The 20,020-nt window shown below is 42.2% G+C and overlaps 2 protein-coding genes across 3 annotated transcripts in view; both read right to left on the reverse strand.

Annotated features, from left to right (window-relative positions):
• Nucleotides 1-20,020, reverse strand: part of LOC143209473 (uncharacterized) — an 85,072-nt gene that overhangs the window by 14,009 nt on the left and 51,043 nt on the right. The window lies entirely within an intron of this gene.
• On the reverse strand, nucleotides 2,137-19,110 carry Pits (Protein interacting with Ttk69 and Sin3A). The gene is made up of 5 exons (XM_076425182.1): nucleotides 17,579-19,110; nucleotides 7,740-7,891; nucleotides 7,402-7,588; nucleotides 7,049-7,293; nucleotides 2,137-6,882 (listed from the first exon to the last, which is right to left on the reverse strand). The coding sequence occupies exons 1-5, from the start codon at nucleotides 18,288-18,290 to the stop codon at nucleotides 6,742-6,744; spliced, it is 1,437 nt and encodes a 478-aa protein (XP_076281297.1). The 5' UTR covers nucleotides 18,291-19,110; the 3' UTR covers nucleotides 2,137-6,741.

The following is a 20,020-nucleotide window of genomic DNA, read 5'->3' on the forward strand; positions in this document are numbered from 1 at the left end:
CCAAAAAGAAATTTAAAAAAGTCATATTTGTTACGTGTATGTATCAATACGAGCAACGAGCCCTGTTACAACAGGCTTTACATTAATGATCTTTACATTAATGTTACAACATTACGAACTGCTATGGATTTGCCATGTGCAATAGGTTTGCTAGAAGGTTCATCGGTTTCAGGGAAGCAAGAACGCCGGAAGTTCTCTCGGTGTCATTGACATTGTCCTTCAGGTCTGGTATTGATCGGCGAATTTAGCGGGAAGTTGAAAATTTGGGACAGACGGCGGTGACGTAGTATAAACACCCCTGAGCATCGTATCTGTGGCTATTTGGTAACCTAATTGAATAAACGATGTAAAATAATTGTTACTTTTTACGAAACAAACTTTTATCTTTAAGTACAGTTGTTTATTTGTTTGTTTAGCAGTGGAAATTTCATTTTCTCCTTATTCAATGACAAATTCATAGATTACCGAGAATACTAATGACTAGACCGCGGATCTTTATGCAAAATAAAAATTTTCTTCGTCGCTTACAAGATGCAGGAACCATATAAAAATTTCTTCCTATCTTTAACAATTGTGATAAATTGAAAATAACATGAATGTCCCTAAATCGTTTGAATGTTTTCACCGTTTTAAATTTCATCCACCCAGTTTTGTCATAAATAGCGGAGATCTTTAGCAAAATAAAAATTGTCTGCATCGATTACAAGCCACAGAAACCAAACAACAAATTCTTTCTAATACACCGAAGTCCTCAAATCTTTTTAATATGTCCACTGAATTCAATTGTACATGCTCATTTTTATCATAAATGCATAAAATCCACAGTCTACTAATGACTCACGCAGGATGCATCCTCTGTATCCACTATGCACAGGCAGCGATAGTTCTCGTGCCAGCACGATCAAAGTGATGCACGTAAAAATGATAAAGCACAAACCACATTCAATTCCTCGTAGTATAAAATAAATAACAAACGAACCGGCGGCTTACAAAAGTTCCAGGAAGTAAATGTGAAACTTTTAATATAGTCCACACACACAACCAAATTTGATCTACTTTCCGTTATTCGTTTTTCGAAAGTGTACGAATATTTTATACACCCACTGTAAACCCAGAGCAAAAGAGATCTGACTGATTTCTTCGTTGTGAAGATCAAATTAAAAAGTGTAACATACAGTGGCCATAAAAATGTTCGTACTCCCTTTAAAACAGAATAACCTTTTTATAATTCTACCAAACGACCTGATGTTTTGTAAGCAATTAGAAACATTTGTTTACTGAATGATGTGCAAAAAACAATTCGACAAAAATTATAATTTACAAGATAACATGCAGAAATAAAAAAAGCATTTTTTAAAACTTTTTTATTTGGGCCCTTAATGAAAATTTAAAATATATGTTTTGTAGATCTATGTTAGTTAGACATACATATACTGAAAATTTCATGGAAATCGGTTGACGCAGGAAAAAACGAATTGTAAATTATAATTTTTGGAAAATCATTTTTGCATATCATTTCGTAAACCAATGCTTCTAATTGATTATAAAAAATCAGGTCGTTTGGTACAATTATAAAAAAAAGTTATTCTGTTTTAAAGGGCGCACGAACACTTTTGTGTGCCACTGTATATTCGTGGCTGCACTGGAAACCTGTGAAACCGGGGCCATTTGCGACATTTCAAACGATGCGTACCTGGAAACATGGAAGAATGTACATCGGAACTAGACAGCGAATTTTTATGCAAAATAAAAATTGTCTACCTAAATAGCAACAAACTTTAGCGGAATAGAAATGTATTTTCTTTCGTAATATGTTAAATAGGTTGAGAATAATATAGCAGAATTTTCAAATTCTTCTAATGTTACTGGTGCTATTTATTTTTGTCATGAACGCATAAAATCCGCCGTCCAATCGGACCGTAGGAAGAAAAACGCACAATTGTTACACATCAACACATATATTTTTGCTTTTGCATGTTGCATACATACGATAAACAGTACAGTGTTACGCGTTCCTCGAGGTATGGTATACTAGAAAATTTCATTATCCACTACTACAATTGCTATTCGACGTTATTTTGTCTCGTACTTCCGCTTTCCTTTCGTGTGTAGTCTGCGTGGCTATATGAGAGTCTATACAAAAAAAAAAAGGAAAGAAAGACAGAAAGAAGGAAACAACAAACAAACGGAACGAACGACACGAGTAATGCGTGTTTGTAAAACGACTGGCATCGCAAACAGATCCTGTCTCGTTCGGTACAATGTTTATTGTGCGCTCCAAGCGCTTCATCCAAAAGAACGTGTGTGTCGTATTGATAGTTCATCGAAAATGGCTTGGTCGTCGACAATGAAATCGAATGCAAGCTACAGAATGCAACGGGGGTCGAGGGAGCGACGGCTGCCAGAGGGCCCGGGGGATCTTTCTCGAACCGGATGTCGTGACTCTTTCCTCCCGTGGCATTCCCCCCGATTTCGCTCATCTGGCCGACCGACACGACGCGACGCACAGTGTTCGGTCGCTTATGGGAGGCGGCAGAAAATTTCTAAACTAAGCCCTTTTCGACCTAAAACCCTGCATGCTTTTTCTAAAGAGGACGCGAAAGTACATCGATCAGTGAAAATCAAAGTTTGGAGAAACTGTTAACCCTTAGCACTCGAATGGTGACTAAGACGCCACTAAAATGTTGTATCTAATCAATTACCAAACATTTATGTATTGGAGGAGGTGTTACATCAAATTAATATCCATAAAATGAAAAAATGATGTAGAATAGAATTATTCTAGATACGAAGAACTGTTTAATTTTCGAGTTGAAATAACTCCGACTGCAAAGGGTCAACATAACAATTTTATATAAAGGGTTAACACAACAATAGTTTTAATATTATCGATGTCGCGTGTTGTCATTATTATTAAATGCGTTGGTAATCTAATCAATTACTAAACATTTAAGTATTGTACGAGTTATTATATCGATTTCATACCCGTGAAATTTCAAATAATCATTGAGAATGGAAATATTGTAGGTCGAACGAATGTTTCATTTTCAGGTTGAGATAGCTCCGAGTACAAAGGGTTAACCCTCATCTGTCCCTCGTGCCGATCTAACACAGTTTTCCCGAAATAAGTTCTACTATTCTGTTGTTTGTAGGCAAATTTTCCGTGACTTTTATTCGTTTTATACGAAACACATAACTGGTAAACCTAAGATGTAAATGTGAACCGATCAATTTGAATGAAACAACATCGGAAAATAACTGTTTACCTCAATTTGACACGGAGGGTTCCAGATTCAATTTGTAAAATGAGGTACGGACGAGGGTTGACATCTCAAAAAAATTTGGTGGGGTTTAAGAGGCCTTATCATACTGAACACAACTTCAAACGTAAAGATCCAATAGCACGTGTGTTTCGGAAAATGTATCGAGTTTTATATTCGATTCGAAGCGTTCAGTGTTTGAACAATAAATTCGTACATTCAGTAAAAATGATCGGTAGCGTTGTTACAAGCTACATTTCTCTATTACCGATGTTTCACGACAACATTTCTCTTTCAACTTTACATTTCGACAATTGGACTTTTCAGAGCTGTCGCGAACACTGTGCGACGATCGAAAAATTTGTTCGGTAGTTTATTCGCTGCCGCTGATCGAGAAAGAGCATACACGCTGCCTCGGACGGGGAAACGGTTGTGTATGAACGCGCGTACGTGTCCAGAACCAATTCTCTCGTCATTCGCAAAACATCGTCCAAAAATAGTTTCGGGAAATTGAGCAAGCGTCAAAACGCGATCCGATCCGATCTCGCGAGCAACGCGCATACGGCGAATACACGGGGGAACGGATGTATGAACGAAACTGGGCAACGATCGGCACTCAGACGACGAATTCGACGACCAAATATATATTTATATATATATATAATATATATATATATCGGAACGTGTGAACGCCAACGGTTGTAGAAGGGACCAAGTTCCCTATCCATCCCGTTGGAATCGGGAACCGTGTCTCGGAAAGTACAAAAACCAGAAAAAAAAGACAATAGCGATACGGTTCCACGGATCCAGTGTGTGACAAACAAAGAGGTCGTATCTGCGTGAGAAAGTCTCGACTTATTAAGTTGCTTTGTTTCCTCTCTTCTTTGAAAATCGTCTTTTATCTACGAAATATGTTACTTTTTTTTGTTGTTTTTTTATCTTGCACAGGGGCGATTAATCCCTAAACGAGTGCCGTAATCAACTTTGACATCGAAGGTAGGAACTACCTGCCTCGGACTAAAAAATATCACGTACAGCCTCTGTAAAGTATTGCTACGATCAATTGTGCTCCGTTTTCATCATCGGTCTCTCTCCTCTCTCTCTGTGTGTTCTCCATTCTCTCCGCACCTTTTCTCTCTATCGTTCTGTCGTCGCATTTTCACGGTTTTCCTCGCATTCGCACACTCTCTCTCTCTCTCTCTCAGTCTCTCTCTCCCATGTTTCTCAAACAATTGTCCACGATATTTCGATACATAAGTGTTGCTTACGCTACGCAGATAGCCTCTACGAGTGTTGTTTCTTCGCGAAACAACGTTAAAAATCAAACAGTTCCGCGACAAAATGGCGGCGGATCGAACGTTCAGCGGCGCGCCAAACACCGCGACCGCTTTTCAAAGAGGTCTACAGCTAGCACGTGATCGTTCTCGCGAACATTTCCTCTTCTTCTTATTTTTTTTCACTCTCTCGCTCTCCCTCTCTCTCTTTCTCGTTTCAATCGCAGCTTCTCTCCATCATTGTGCCGATCCGTTTTGTACAAATATATATTTATTTACAAAAAAAGAACCGCAAGCGTGCGAGACCATCCTCGCCTCTCGTGTTCCGCGAACGAGAGGGGGCTCCTCGAACGCGAGCGAGAACGTGTCGTCTGCATTTTTTCATATTCTTCTTTCCCCTTTCTCTTCGTCGATTCATCCTTTTTTATTTCTTCCTCGTTTCAACGTTTTTCTTTTTCTTTTTAGACATAGCGAGTGTATGGTTCCTATTTGACGGGCGTACTTCCTTTCTTTTTTCATCGGCAAAATGAAAAACCAAAAGGCCCTCACACTTAAAGTCTAGCGATTAACTAAAGGCGAAAGTGGACGTTACAACGATCGGATATATCAATCCGTTTTTTATATTTTCTTTATTCGGTTTTCTTTGTTTTCCTCCTTTAAGCATGACTGGATTAAGAAACGATGCTCGCCCTGCCTCCCTAACCCCGATGTCTCCTCGAATAGCGGACGCGAGTCTCGCGAGAGAGGCTCGTTTACGAAAAACGGCGTGTACAAAGAACTCTCGAGAGGAAACGATCGACAAATGAAACAGACAGTGATATTATATATGCGTACGCGCGTGTCGCGCGACGTCGGAAGAAAAATGTCGAATCGCGCGATGCGAATAAACGATCTAGACGTACCGACGACTCCCTTAATTCGAAGTCTCTCGAATTGTTCGATCGAAAACGAGAAGAACAGAAAATAAAAGCAAAACGGTGAGAGAACGAACGAAATAATTTAAGTCGATAGAGAACACGCAAAAACGAAAGTAAGTTTCTTTTGTACATTTAAAAATGGTTACTCCTTTAGTCATAAGTTTTATTAATAACGTGGTATGTACACATATACACAATGTACAGAAAAAAACCCGTACGCTGGGTCCAAACATGTCCGCCATGTTTCCTTTCTTTTGTATGGTACAACACGAGGGTAACAGTAGAAAGAGTATACAAATAAAAGATTAGAAAATGATCGAACCGACGGAATCACACCGATCGGTTCAAAACCACCGAAGGGACGCGCGTTTGTTCGGCTTCCGTTAATCCGTGATATCCACGCAATACAACGTGGGTAAAAATAAAGTACAATAGACAACCGCACAATTCTTACGGTTATTGTGTTATGTGTATACGTGTCTAAGCGCTTTGTATGTTGCGAGTGTAGGTGTGTATGTGTGTGTGTATATGGTGTGTAAATGTTTATGTATACGTGTTGCAGTAGCTCAGTGTTCCGCAGTCTCCGTTGGTGGTACATTGTACTCGAAAAAGAAAAAGACGCGAGAGCGCTCGCGATACAACAAACAATAAAGGCTGCTGCCGAGCCTAAGTACAAACCCAAACCGGACACAAATCTCTCTTTCTCACTCTCTCTCTCTCTCTCCGCAACGTTCCTTTACATTATTCGTACAGAACCGACCACAATAAAAATCACGTGTTTCTTCGTTCGAATCCTTCGGCGTTAACCGTTCTACTATAATCATCCCTTATATACAACGCTCGCGTGTATCTGTGTGTATGTGATGTGTGTCTCTGTATATGCAAGACCGACGCCAGAATGCAAAAATTGCCAAAGACTTCTTCTCATGGCCTGTCAAAAAACGATCGATCGAAAAAACACGATCCGATCCCGAAACATTTATCGTTGCCTCCGTGAACGGACCGACCAGTCAGCGATGATCGCTGCAATCTCAACGACGATCGCTGGAAACGAAAATCGTCCACTTTCCCCGACAACGTCAAACAACGCTCGTTGAAAATCCAATTTAACACCGACAACGTCTTTGGCTCGAGTCGAGACACGTTGACCGGCATACCGGCCAACATACGGTCATCACCATTACCAAAATGTAGAATTTCAGTGGACCTTCACGGTTCCACCATGATATTTTTACCCTCCTGACGAGGGTGCAAAATTTGAGCCCCGATTAAACATTTGACGAGAATCCTTTAAGTTTCTCTCTCCTTCTTCACCTTGAGGCCGGAGCCTGTGGTGTCGTCGCCCAAGATGGTGGCGATCTCGCCTTGCATGAATGCCCATGGCACTTGGCTGTTCGCCAGTGGACACTTTTCTCCGCTCGGGCAGTAAACCTGAAACGAACGGAATCGGAGCCGGTGAAATTAAGAGTCGTTAAAAAGAACGAAGCCGACCTAACGGTGGATTCACGTTTTTTTTATACGGCAGGAAATTGGAATGCTAAGTGCCGTGAGAGAGGGAACGAGGGGCGGGATATATAAAAAACGACGCGAAACCCACCTCTGAACCAGCACCCTGGCGCTTTATGCTCTCCCGGCTGCACGGGAAGCAGAATTTGTGGTGCGGCACGCTGGGGCACTGAACGAAGTGAGTGTCTTCCAGGCGTTCCTGGCACAGAGTGCATTTCAGAATCGGTGCGGACACTTGTTCCGTTCCAGCAACCTGGGCGACAGCTCCTTCCGACGATGTCGTCACGGTCGTCGACGACACGTGCCTTGAACAACTGGGCCTCCTACCACCCCCAGCTGGAAACCGACAAACGGAATGTTTCAAACATCGAACATATTCAAATCCTCCAGGAATGTTCTAAACACGTTAGCGAATCATTTTTTCTTTCGATCAAGCGTATTTACCTGAACCGTTCGGGCTGTGTTGCGAACCTCTAGAGGCACTGCGTTGTTGAGCATTCGTAGCCGTTGTTGGCGGGCTTCTGCTTGTCGGGCTCGGATTGTTCGGTGGCTGTGGCACTGACTCCGGCGACGCTAGATTGTCAGCGACGGACATCAGCGCGGCCATCGGTGATGGGCCATTCGTCGAACCCTGAGGGATAAAATTAATGTTCAATCTCCATGACGTCGGTTACAAACACCTATAAATAAAACAGCCTTGCGCGAAGACCGCGAATCTTTTTAAAGAACTTTGTAATTGCAAATGCGTTCGGAGACATTCACATATGAACTTGATTATGTACCTGGTGGTGATTCGATTGTGGATTATCATTCGAGCCTTCCTGGGCAGGTGGTGGCGGCGGCGGTGGGCTCGTTCGCGGACGAAGAGGGGAGCCTCCACCGTTCGCAGACACATTTGCTGGCGCCAGTGGGATCGACGGACCGACATATGCTCCTGAAATTCAATCAGTTCAATGAATCCTTCTAAACAACAACAACCAAAACAAACAAACGTTATCTACTGTGTCACGTGACCGAGCGCGATTTGTCATGGCTTTCCGCTATCTTCGAGAACGATCGAAGCATTTTCTATACGTGCAATTTTTAACATGGGAATGATTCAAGTGGGAATACAGAAATAGATATTCCTTGGACGGAGAGAATGTGTCGTGATTATACAGGGTGTCCTGAAAATATTGTACGTACTTCCTTGAAAGTAACTCTTCCCTTTGCGAAAATGTTCTCCGCTGCTTTGTTAAGCAGTCAGTTTTACACGCGTATAACTCTAAAGAACGAGTGAACTCCGCGCCGTTTAAGACTTGCATTTCTGGAATTCTCTCTTGATAACCTACAGGATCGTATAAAAAAAGTGCGAAATTTTTGGTCCCGGAAAGTAAAGTTCAACGCAAATATAGACAATTTCTCGGGAATCAGAAATTTAGTGTTCAAATACTTTTTTTTTTATCCACAGTACGTAGAGGGTGTCCCAAAAATGTTGTGTTTCCTTGAAAGTTGTGACTCCGCGGCTTTATTAGAATCATTCATGAAAAACACGGACCAATCAGAACGCGACTTACAATACCGCTGAGAGTGATATTGTCATTCTCCGAGTCGGAGTCATTGATCCACTTTTTTTCGTTGACAACTCCTTAATAAAGCTGCGGAGAAGATTTTTGCAAAGGAAATGGTTTAAGTACAACATTCTTGCGACACCCTGTATATCGAACGAAATCAGCAGACATTTTTTGAATTATCTACGCGTATCGCCACGTTGCATCGGTACCGGGACCTGGTTTCCTCCGGGCTAAACTCCGCGAGGCAGGCTCGACCGACTTCCTCGAACGTCGCGCGTTGAATTATCAGCTGTCCGTTAAGTCGCGCGAATTCCAATATTATCTGGAGGATTTATATTCCGTTGGAAGCACACGCCATGATCGAGGAAACACGACGTGACTTCGATGTCGACTCCCCCCATGGCACCGAGTGTATGTGCACACGCGTGTGCACGGAATGCTTTTCGTGACTTATTTTCACGACCACGACACGTCGCCGATACACACCGCAGAATGTAGAGTATCCTGGTAAGATCCGAGTACTACAGGACGTTACCAGCGTACGCATTTTGATATTGTTTACGAAGGCGTTCCCCGTATCTTGGGACACTCCGGTCGACGAAATTATTAACACGCAGCACACGCGCGCAGATTCAAATACATTGCATCAATCCATTTGCATGACACCACGTTGTACCCTGTTTATATTGATATTGTAAGACGCTGCGTAACTGCGTATGATAATGCAACCTGCAGCTGCATATGCCGCTGTACCAAATCATAGGCTATCATTGAACACTACAGATAATATGATAATTGGCTCTCCTGTGCTACAGTGGGTGTACAAAGTATTCGTACACCTTTTAAAAACGAATAACTCGCAATACATATAAAGTGGCCCACAAAAGTGTTCGTACGCCCTTTAACACAGAATAACTTTTTTATAATTGTACCAAACGACCTGATGTTTTGTAAGCATTTAGAAGCATTGGTTTACTAAACTATGTGCAAGAAAATTTGCCAAAATTATAATTTACAAGGTTACATGCAAAAATAAAAAAGGCATTTTTCAAAACTTTTTGTATTTGGGCCCTTAATGAAAATTTAAAATACAATGTTTTGTAGATCTATGTTATTTGTACACATGTTGAAAATTCCATCGAAATCAATTGACGCAGTAAAAAACGACACCCATCGAAAAATGTACGATTCTGTGGATTTCTTTTTTTTTCTTGTAAATCTAAGTAAGTTATATGTATACGTGTATGTACAAAGTTTCATCGGAATCGATCAAGGTTGTTATGAAATATAATTGATCCAAAAAAACAAGGATTGTAAGAATCAATAAATTCAGAGATTTTTACAACTCACAATGACCATAGCTTTCTTATGCGTCAACCAATTTCAATGAAACGTTGTATGTATGTACATACATGTATACAGAGTGAACCACGAATCGTGATCAGTAGAGATTCTTATTCTGTTATACTTGTATAGCAGTTATTCGTTTTTAAAAGGTGTACGAATACATACTTTGTACACCCACAGTATATTTTTTGTGACCGTTCTTTCACAGCACCATTGACTAGCATAATGTGTCCATGGATATAACATAGTGTTGTATACTCTCCTCTATCGTACAATATCATTGACTACGATAATGTATCTTTTGCTTATCATATCATACGACTAATATAACATGGCGCAGTCCTCGATAGAAATAGAAATGATAAAGTGTTCGGAGAAAGAGTTGGAAGAAAGTATTATAATTGTACTTTGTATGGCGTATTTTTGATTCAATTCGGTTAACAAAATAATATGCGTGTATTTGAATCGTCTGTATAATATTTCATGAAAGCGTGTGCCTCCTTCGCCGAATCGATCATACATTAAGAAAGGTCAACAAACAAGCTTGTGTTTTCTCGAATTTACTGAACCCGTATGTCAACATTCACGAGGAAAAAAATGTTTGTCCTAGTCCCACGTGTTAGATATCTTCGTGACCCTGGCCAGTTGTTGCATGCGTGGTAACGTACATATATCTTGTTCGTCAACCATTTTGTACGACGTTTCAACTAGCGAGCGTGCCACCAGAGCCCATCGTGTATTTTCTCTCCGCGAGAGAAGAAACCCGACGAGTTTATACATAAATGGTTGTACTATAATAAATCACGTTCATTCACGTCGGAGAATCAATGAGCCACTTTCTAATTCCCAAGAAAGCTAGCGATTTAGAAAAAATTGCACAAGGCTTCTTGTGAACCGGTCCCGCTCGTTCAACAGAAATTTCCGAAGGCTTCCGTTTGTCACGCGTCTGCCGATAATATTATCCATTCAGCTTTATCGATCCTACGCAACGGAATTTACTGACAGCGTGCTATTTCTTTCTCGGTTATCGTCTCGTTATTTTTCCCCTGCGGTGTTTACACGATTCCGAACCTCCTTACGGAGAAACGCATTCCCCTGGCCGCAAGATAAGCATGAATCGATATTAAAAGCCACGATTTCGTCACGTTCCACACAGAGACAGGACCGTGACACGCGATATCTCGTGTCCAGCTATTCCAGTACAATACAGCATCCACGCGCACGTACTCTTACCCCCACCGTTCCCGCCGCAATGCTTAGACCAGGCAGTTCCAACATGTAGCTCGCGAGTCGTACGCGACATCTTCCCCGCTTAGGTTCTTCCCCCACTCTTAGACTTCATCGTTATACGTATAGTTGTACATTATATACATATAACCGTCGAACTTCAGAACTAATCAGATGTTCGAATGGTGGGGAACCTTGCGGTTGTCGGAGGGGAATAAGTTGGAACTCCATGGCTTATAAACCATATAAACCAAATAATATGTGTATAGGAAAGCCGAGAATCCACTGAAGCAAAGATAACTGGAACATGTAACGTCACAAGATAATTCCTAAAATATGTATCCTGTCGATTCTTTCCTTGTATTTACTTTATCTTTGCTTCAAGGAAAATTATCTGAACCGTGTCTAGTTTATATAGAAGTTTCCCCGCCAGAGGGTGATCTCCGATGAAATATTATTTCAAACAGTAAACAACTAGGAACAGGTACCCGAAAATTTTGACTCGTGTAAAGTTTTAACCGAGCATTACTGTAACTGTTAAAAAAAAATTACTCATATTGTTATTGGACAATAATTTACGAAACAGTATTTATGCGAAATAAACATTTTCTACCTAAATTGCAACAATCTGGAGTGAAATAGACTTTCATTTGCATTCTTAACATGTTTAATAAGTTAAAAATAATAGATGTATACTCATTTTTGTCATAAACGCATAAAATCCGCTGTCTAGTAATTGTTATTCAAATTTTTCATTTTAACGCGAGCGCGATCAGATTTGCAATGTCGTTTTTGCACACCCTGCGTTTAGTCTCGCCGTAGCTAAAAGGTTAAAGATAAATAAATACTCGCCGATACAGTAGTTTTTTTTTCTAAATTTACTTTTATTACCGGGGAATATTTTAGATATTTGAAAGCATTTCGGTTTGTGTGTTTCACGTAACTAAAATAGAACGAATTCGTACGCAAAAATCTTATTGTCGATATCAATTGCGGAGGACTGTGAATATTGTAAATGATATCGCAGATACATATTTTTTCTCGAAATGTTGTTGCCTACATCTGTTAAAGACGGAGGTAGGGGGGTGTGCGTGCGTGTGGCTTGTCATCGAGAAGACTTGTGACCGGTACTTTTCCGTGACGCGACTTTGATACAGCGACGATCGGCTGCCGCGTCCCTCTATGTATACGCTATACAAAGCTATATCTATCTCGAATCATGCGAAGAAACGTAGCAGCCGGAGGAAGCAAAGGAAAAATGGTGGACGCGCGGGTCCGGACGCGAGCACGCATGCGCGGTTTTATAACAGACATCATCACATCGCACACGTAGGCGGCCGGCTTAGTCACACTGTGCGCTTTGTATATCACTGCTAACCGGTCATCTACATACAGGGTGTTCAACTATACACATCAAATATTACGAGGAGCCGTTCTACGAGCACAAATATCCGCCCGGCCCATCTTGAAATTTCGGGTACCCACCCACTCCTATTAATTATATAGAAGACTTTTTATTATAATTTCCGCACGTGACAACATGCGATCATGCGCCTTTGACCATAGAACTTATAGACACGGCTCAGATAATTTTTTAGCGAATCGATTATCAATATGTAATCGACAATTTTGTTTACCAACAAAACATTAACGATATGTTGCCAATTAATAAATTTCAGTTTATTACATTTTCGACTATAAACATTTTCATTTGTTATTATTCATACAGATTACAGTATCTCTCCTATATATTTTTGGAAATATTTTATGGCTACTGAGTATACTTCCGGAAAATAAATCTTATTTCAAAACAGTAACTGTTGTCGACATGATGGATCGAAGGAGACTAATGGTACAGATAGAAATACCGTTCTTCATGTTTGTAAACACAAATGAGAGATGAAAGTCAGTCTATATTGACATTTATACTGAAAACGAAGCTTGCCCGACAGAATTCTAAACAAAATAGTTATCGATCATTTTCCTTGAAGCAAAGATAAAGTAATACGCGTCGTTACAGGTTCCAAAGTGGATGAAGTATCGACAGGGTATCTTATAGGAATTATCTCGTGACGTCACATGTTGCAGCTATCTTTGCTTCACTGGATTCTCGGCTTTACTATACACATATGTACTACATATACAGATGCCGGGTCTATGAGTTTATGTGATCAAAGACTCTAAGATCACAGCTGACGCTTCTTCTCTCTTTCTTTCTCTCTCTCTAAACAATGTTCCCGAAAAGTCTATTCTTAGGCGGCGCATAGGTATCTCGAGATGACCTTGGGGAATTATTAATGAAACAAGGAAACAACAATGGTCCGAGTCGTAAAACGAAATGACGGGTGCCCCAGTCGGAATTTCGCAAGATGGAGGTCAGTGAGAAATACCAGGGTCGCATCACCGTGAGTAAGTACGTTCCTGTAGGCCAGTGGTTCTTAATCTTTTTTAAAGTCACGGAACACTTGCAATTACATGAAAAATTTGCGGAACACCAAAATTAATGATCCAAAAAACAAACAGAAACATTCCGCGTGGAAATAAATGTATTTTAGAAAATATATTACTTGCAAAAAGCTCGCAGAACACGGTGCTGTAGGCCCTACCCTTTCGTTAGGGTAAATGCGGCTTATTCGATCACTACCTAGTAGTTAGCCCCTTCGTGGGAATAAATATATATTAACAATCTCCTATAAATTTGAATGAGTACAATGATCAGTCTATTACTCACGTCCAGTGTACAGCTAATATAGTATCGAAAAAAGAGATGTTACTAAAAAGCGTATGTACAGTAAATTCTCTATAGATGCGAACGCCTCGGGGGAATTTCTTCGCATCTTTCGATCTTGTTATGTACCACTGTAATTCTCTCGATATACACAGTGACTTCCACTAATATTCGCGCACTCTTAAAAAGACGATAACTTTTTTTAATATCGGACCACACGGTTTGAACTTTCTTGAAACGTTAGAACAATCGGTTTGCTACACAACGTGAAAAACGTTCTAAGAAAAATTGCAAGTTGACAGAATTGCAGAGGAAATTCTAAAAGTTGTATTTCGAAACTTTTTATACGGGCTTATATGGAAGATTTAGAAAACACGTTTCATAGATCTGTATCGATTAAACATATTCGGAAAATTTCATCAAAGTCGGTCGACGTTGCAAAGAGCTACGAACGTTTAAAGACGACAAGGTAATTTTTTTCTACAATTCCGACCAACAGCAATTTTCTAATTGCTCTAATTTCTGGAAAAAGTTCAAATCGTATAGTCCGATATTAAAAAAAGTTATTGTTTCGTTTTGAGATCGTCCGAATATTAATGAGAGTCACTGTATTCGGACTGTATCGTTTGGATTTAGTCGAAAGAACTTCGCGAACACTCGGTATATAGCGAGACACGAGGAGACACGCACCAGCGGCGGGATGAACGCGATAATCGTTTAGTGACGTAGCACGAAACCGATGTATACGTGATGCCTCTGTATCTGTACGCGATCGATGGAGTGTTGTCGAGGAACTCGCACAGCGTGGCGAGCATTTCGAAACAAAATAGACTTCGTTCTTGTTACTGTCGTTGACAGCCGTCGTTTCTCGCCGGTCTCCCAACACACGCACACGCATCATATACGTATCGGGCCAATCAATCGGAGGGTAAAACGATACGTATTTTCGTCGCATAATTGCTCTAGATTCTTGTGATTCCGAGTTAAAAAATCAAAATAAATAAAACCAAAGAGTAAGGTTAAAAGGGAAATACTCGTATGAAATTGGGGTAGGGTATGCGTAGAGGATCTCGTTTGATGTATTCCTGTATCAGATTAATCTAGAAAATTGGCGCTTTTAGCGGGAATGAGAGTGCTTCGGCGTTAAATCTGTTCACAGAGGCACGCCGAGTGACAGAAGCGTATAATGTGCACAGATAACGCGAAATGAGCAATAAATGTAAGTAACCGGTTGGAGAAAATATGTGCACGCAGTCGGATGATTGTACGCAAAATTACATGTATGTATCAGATCCCCAGCGTTCACGCGACAGCGGTAAATACGAGGACAACGTTCATGTTTGTTACGATTGCTCATGGACACCGTATGTATTCACTGAAACGCGTAACGCGTAATAGGTACAATTACGAAATAATCGCACGATAACTTTGTCGCTACACAATGGTAAAGATTTTCGAACGAATCTGTCGTCTTCACAGTTGATCGAGAAAAACGTGAGAAACTGTACCGGGGAAAATGACGGCGAAACTTTCGAAAACTTTCTGTCATATCTTACGTTTATTTCCGGACCGTAATATCTTTGCCAGCGGTAATCTATTTTTATCAGAACACGCGTACGTAGATGCGAATTCTATCTTTCAAGCGGAAACGCCATCTTCAAGGATAAAAAAGATAAGCGGGCAACTAACATTTTAATTAATGTACCGGAATACAGTTTTCCGAGGTAACGTGTATTCAGACAACAAAGTGACCGTGCATTAATTTTCGAAAATACCTGGCACGACCGAACCGTTTTAAAAAACATTTTAAAAAGATATCCGATTCTTCACTATTAATTACTCCTCCGACGTTCCAACCGCGAGATAGGAACGGTTTAAGGTCAGCTAACAGAAAAATACCTGGAGCGAGGTAAAACAGATAGCTGTTCCGTTACTTCGCAGAAATATAATTTATCACAGCCACGGCATCAAACCCGCTGTACGTGCACAACTTGTTCTCGCTAATAAGGTATCCTTTCCTTTCTACGATTCTTTCACTTTTTATATCGTATTATTTTCACCGAATACACTGCATCGGACAACATTACGATTCTCCTATTACGCCGAGCTGTAAATCTTCGTGCGAAATAAAACTTTCTGGGCGAAGACAAGAATTTTAATAAAAATTAGTTTCATCTATTCTCGTCCGAATTTTTATCGTGAATTGCACAGTTAATGTAAAGGTACGCAAAGTTTTATTAAAGCACGAAATATTTACGAACTGCGAGAAAAAAATATATAATCGAACGGTTGTGCGCGTACAGCTAATGTAACCGATCTAGCAATTCGATAACCGTAAACACCGGGCGTTAAGGTCGAATTAGAAAGTGGCCAGTGTCGAAATAACGGTCGATGACCAAGGTCACTCCGGCTGTACGTAGGTACGTCGTACGGGTGGCAAACGCGAAGCGCGTTTCAAACTGCCTCGTCAATGAGCCTACTACGAAAAAAGAGTGCAAGAAAAAGGGGGCCACACTACAGTTACCATCGCGATGCAGCAAAATATCGTGCCGCAGACGCGAACCGGTTTTCACGAAAGTGCTCCGTCGATACGATCGAATTAACAGTAGGAATGTATTATTATACGCAGGGAATCAGAAATTCAAATCCCATTCTACGCTGTGTACACATTTGAAAGTTAATACGGTTCACGGGCAGCTCATAATGGGTAAACAACAGTCTCTTAGTCCATGAAACACAATACTGTACGGAAGGGCATCGACTGAGGGAGGAGGTGGGGGTAAAAAAAAGAATTGTCAGCGGTGAACGTTCTGGAAACCGACCTAACGTAACCGGGTCCGTTAGGATTCGCTAATAAAAATTATACTCGCAAAATGATCTCTCGACGTCGAGATTCGTAATAAAGCAACAACGGTCTCATTCATTGTATCTAAATATACCGTGTGACGTCATCGGATCGGACGTCACGGCGCGGCAACTCGTATCTTTTGGTCGTCCCATCACGTGCTCAACGTACGTCTCCTTTATACGCGTTTGGACGACTCTGCCGTTCTCGTCCGGAATGAAGGAACCGGCTTTGGGACAGAAGAGAGCTGGCCGAGCTAATGCGTTCATCGTGGAAAGAGAGGGAGAGAGACAGAGAGTAAGAGAAAGATGCGATATCCTTTAACCGGAACGATTCCTCGAAGCTTAAAGCCTGAGAGCCCGCGTCTTTTAACGCACGCACGCGGCTCTTTTCTCCTGCCAGATGGCCACGCGGACTACTGAAACGTATTTCTATATTTACCATCCACCGATAAGACCGCGCGAAACGCTGTTCGCTTTAAAAATGTTCAAGATACATACACGGAATACGACCGTTGAGAACAACTTCTTTCACATTGAACATCGTTAATCAGCAGGTAACAAAAGACTGATCGACCGCTTTCTATCTGTACAAAATGTGCCGACTTGCCCATTCACAGTATCCATTTTACATCGACAACTTCGCGCTATCTTTCTTAAAGAACGAGGATAAATCCAACGTTTATTAAACGTAAAACCAAAAAGTCCAAGGAATATCTATGTATATACACTGTTTTCCATTTTTGGGGTCAGTTTCTCAAACAATATGGCACTCTCGTAACGCCCTTCAGCTGGATACGAATTCCAAGAATGGGGAGAGGGATGGAGGGGGGTCGGGTCACGTGACACAGCCCGAATTTCTAACAGCGGAAATGCAATGGGAGCATCGGTTTGCTGTGTTGTATGTATCTGTGAAACTCACCGTTGGATTTGAATGTGGTGGCGGTCTCGAAGCTGGGCGCTCTGACCGGGTGCTTATCCTTGCTTCTGTCCTGGACGTAGCTGACGGCCAGGCTCACAGCTGGTAGGGAATCGCCCCTGGTCAATGGCGGCCTAACCGGATGCTGTTCCTCAAGAGAGAGCCTCTTCTCCGCGTGCTCGTCTTCGTCGATGGTGGCGATTCCGCGTTTAAGCTGTGCGATGCCTCTGTTGTGGCTGAGGTTCACGTGATGCGCCACCGCGGCTAGGTGGGCGTTCGGGATCCTCACGTTGTTGCTCCTTATGCCATTTTGAATTTCGTGAGTCTCCTCGTGTTGGCGTGCCGCGGTCAACCTCGACGTACCGGAATTGAACTCTGTGATAGAGTTCCTGTGATGGAGCTGCGAGTATCCAGCGATGTTATGATGCCTCGAATGACTCTGCCCTGTGTTCTGTATAGGCAGAACGTCCAGATTCGTTCCGCCGTTGTGCTCCGTGTGTCCGGTCGTCCTGTACGCTTTTGTCGTCGACGATCTGGCCTCTTGAAATCCGTGCGCCTTCTTCATCTGTTTCGCCGATTCCAATACCAGATCTATCCTATCCGCACCCTCGTAGTTCACGCAACCGCGGCACACGGGTTCCGAATAGTCCTGGATCATGGCCCAGGGCATCCTGGGCAGATCGCACAAGTAACACTGCGTTCTCTTCCCCATCATTTTGCCAGATTGATTTTGCTCGTCCGTGTATATTCGGCGATTCGTAACCGTTTTTCTTTTGTCACTCACATCCAACACTATTGATGCACGTCGATATCGTATCCTGTTTCTTCGATGCTACTACCTTCTCCACAGCACTTCGGATCGAACTATTTACCTCGCACAATAGTTTAAACTTACTGTTTTACTGGTTTACAGCATATTCGGCGCCGGAGGGCCACCGATCGTTGTAGAATGTACGGGGGAAACACCACCGGAAAAACTATGTAACTTTTTACACTATATCGACAAAATAATTATCACTTGTTCGATACTCCCCCACCGAACTGAGTTTCACGCTTCCTTTCCACTCGCCGAGGTGCCGTGGGCTGCATGGAACGACGCAGCAGCCAGATCGAACACGGACGAGAGAGAGAGAGAGAGACAGTTAAAATGTCTCAGGTCTGTCGATCCGATTTACTTAGACTCGCCGTGAAACTTCTTCGACGCCGCGAGAACACCGCGTTTAATTACGGCCGGCCCGAAAAGCCCGAGCTGCCGCGGCGGAAAATAAAGAAGCACGACACTCGCAAGCCAGAATATATTTTTGCCGCAACTTACCCTTCGTGGTTGAGAATCGTTAATGGAAACCGACACGGGGGTTCGTTCGATCGAATATATCGCGACTGGCACTCGGAGAAAGACGAACGCAATCGACGAATAACTGGGGAATCTGTATTCTAGGTTGAACACGAGACACCAGACAAAAGTAATGGTATGCGCGTTCGCGACACGATGTGCGGCTCACTCGCCTGGTTGCCGTACGAGGAGACGAACGGAGACGAACGCTCGAGAATGCGGCGGTAAAGCGGAGCTACGGGTGTCGGTCCCCCTCCCGTCGCCCTTCGCCCTGCCCCAGGCTCGCTGGCTCGGTTTTTCCCTCACCCCGCTACCCACTTACACTATCCACGGGTGGGTTCGACACAACGACGGCGACTACGACACAACGACGGCTACGACGCGCTCCGCCAATCGGGCGTTGTGGCGTCATGCCGCGTGACGTCATAGTCGCGAGGCCGCGCATGCGCGGCAAACGCTGCCCTAGGGGGACACGTAGTCAGCGACCGGGACTCGAGCGTGAACAGATCGCCCGAGAGCGACCAGGATAGCGATACATCAAGACAGAAAAGGACACCGACACGCCGAGATAAAAAAGGATGGAGATTGTACGCGCGCGCACTTGATCAGCGTACCCACTCTTCGCGACGAGAGGCCCACTTTACACCGGAGAAAACGCTGCTAACCAACTACATTCCCCCTAACCCCAGATTTTTACTGCATATGCATGAATCCCTGGACGTATCGCGGATTCAATTCGACGATTGTTTATAGGCTAAATATACCTATTGCTACGGTATTTTTTTCCAATGAGATTAAAATACGTCGAAATCAATATTTTGCCCGGAATAAATTTTTTACAATTCGACGAGATTGTATTCTCGTTCGAGAGCCGAACAAAATTGTCGATCGTTCTCATATTTGTATAATCTCAGGATTTGAAAAAACGTACTTCGTAAAAGGTCAAAATAAGACCAGTTTTCTTCTATCTCGATCACCAAAGGACTGTTGTTCACATGATTCTACATTCTTACTCTCATTTTTTCCCAATGAGATTAAAATACGTCGAAATCAATATTTTGCCCTGAATAAAGTACAAGTCGACGAGATTGTATTCTCGTTCGAGAGTCGAA

Source organism: Lasioglossum baleicum, chromosome 6 (assembly GCF_051020765.1).
Source record: "Lasioglossum baleicum chromosome 6, iyLasBale1, whole genome shotgun sequence".
In the NCBI taxonomy this organism is placed as follows: Eukaryota; Metazoa; Arthropoda; class Insecta; order Hymenoptera; family Halictidae; genus Lasioglossum; species Lasioglossum baleicum.

Bases quoted from the DNA above. Each gene is read 5' to 3' on its own strand.
- Pits (XM_076425182.1), bottom strand. From the start codon at position 18,290: ATGATGGGGAAGAGAACGCAGTGTTACTTGTGCGATCTGCCCAGGATG. The intron at 7,892-17,578 runs GTGAGTTTCACA...ATTGAATTTCAG, and splicing joins CACCACATTCAAATCCAACG to GAGCATATGTCGGTCCGTCG. The intron at 7,589-7,739 runs GTACATAATCAA...TTTATCCCTCAG, and splicing joins CACAATCGAATCACCACCAG to GGTTCGACGAATGGCCCATC.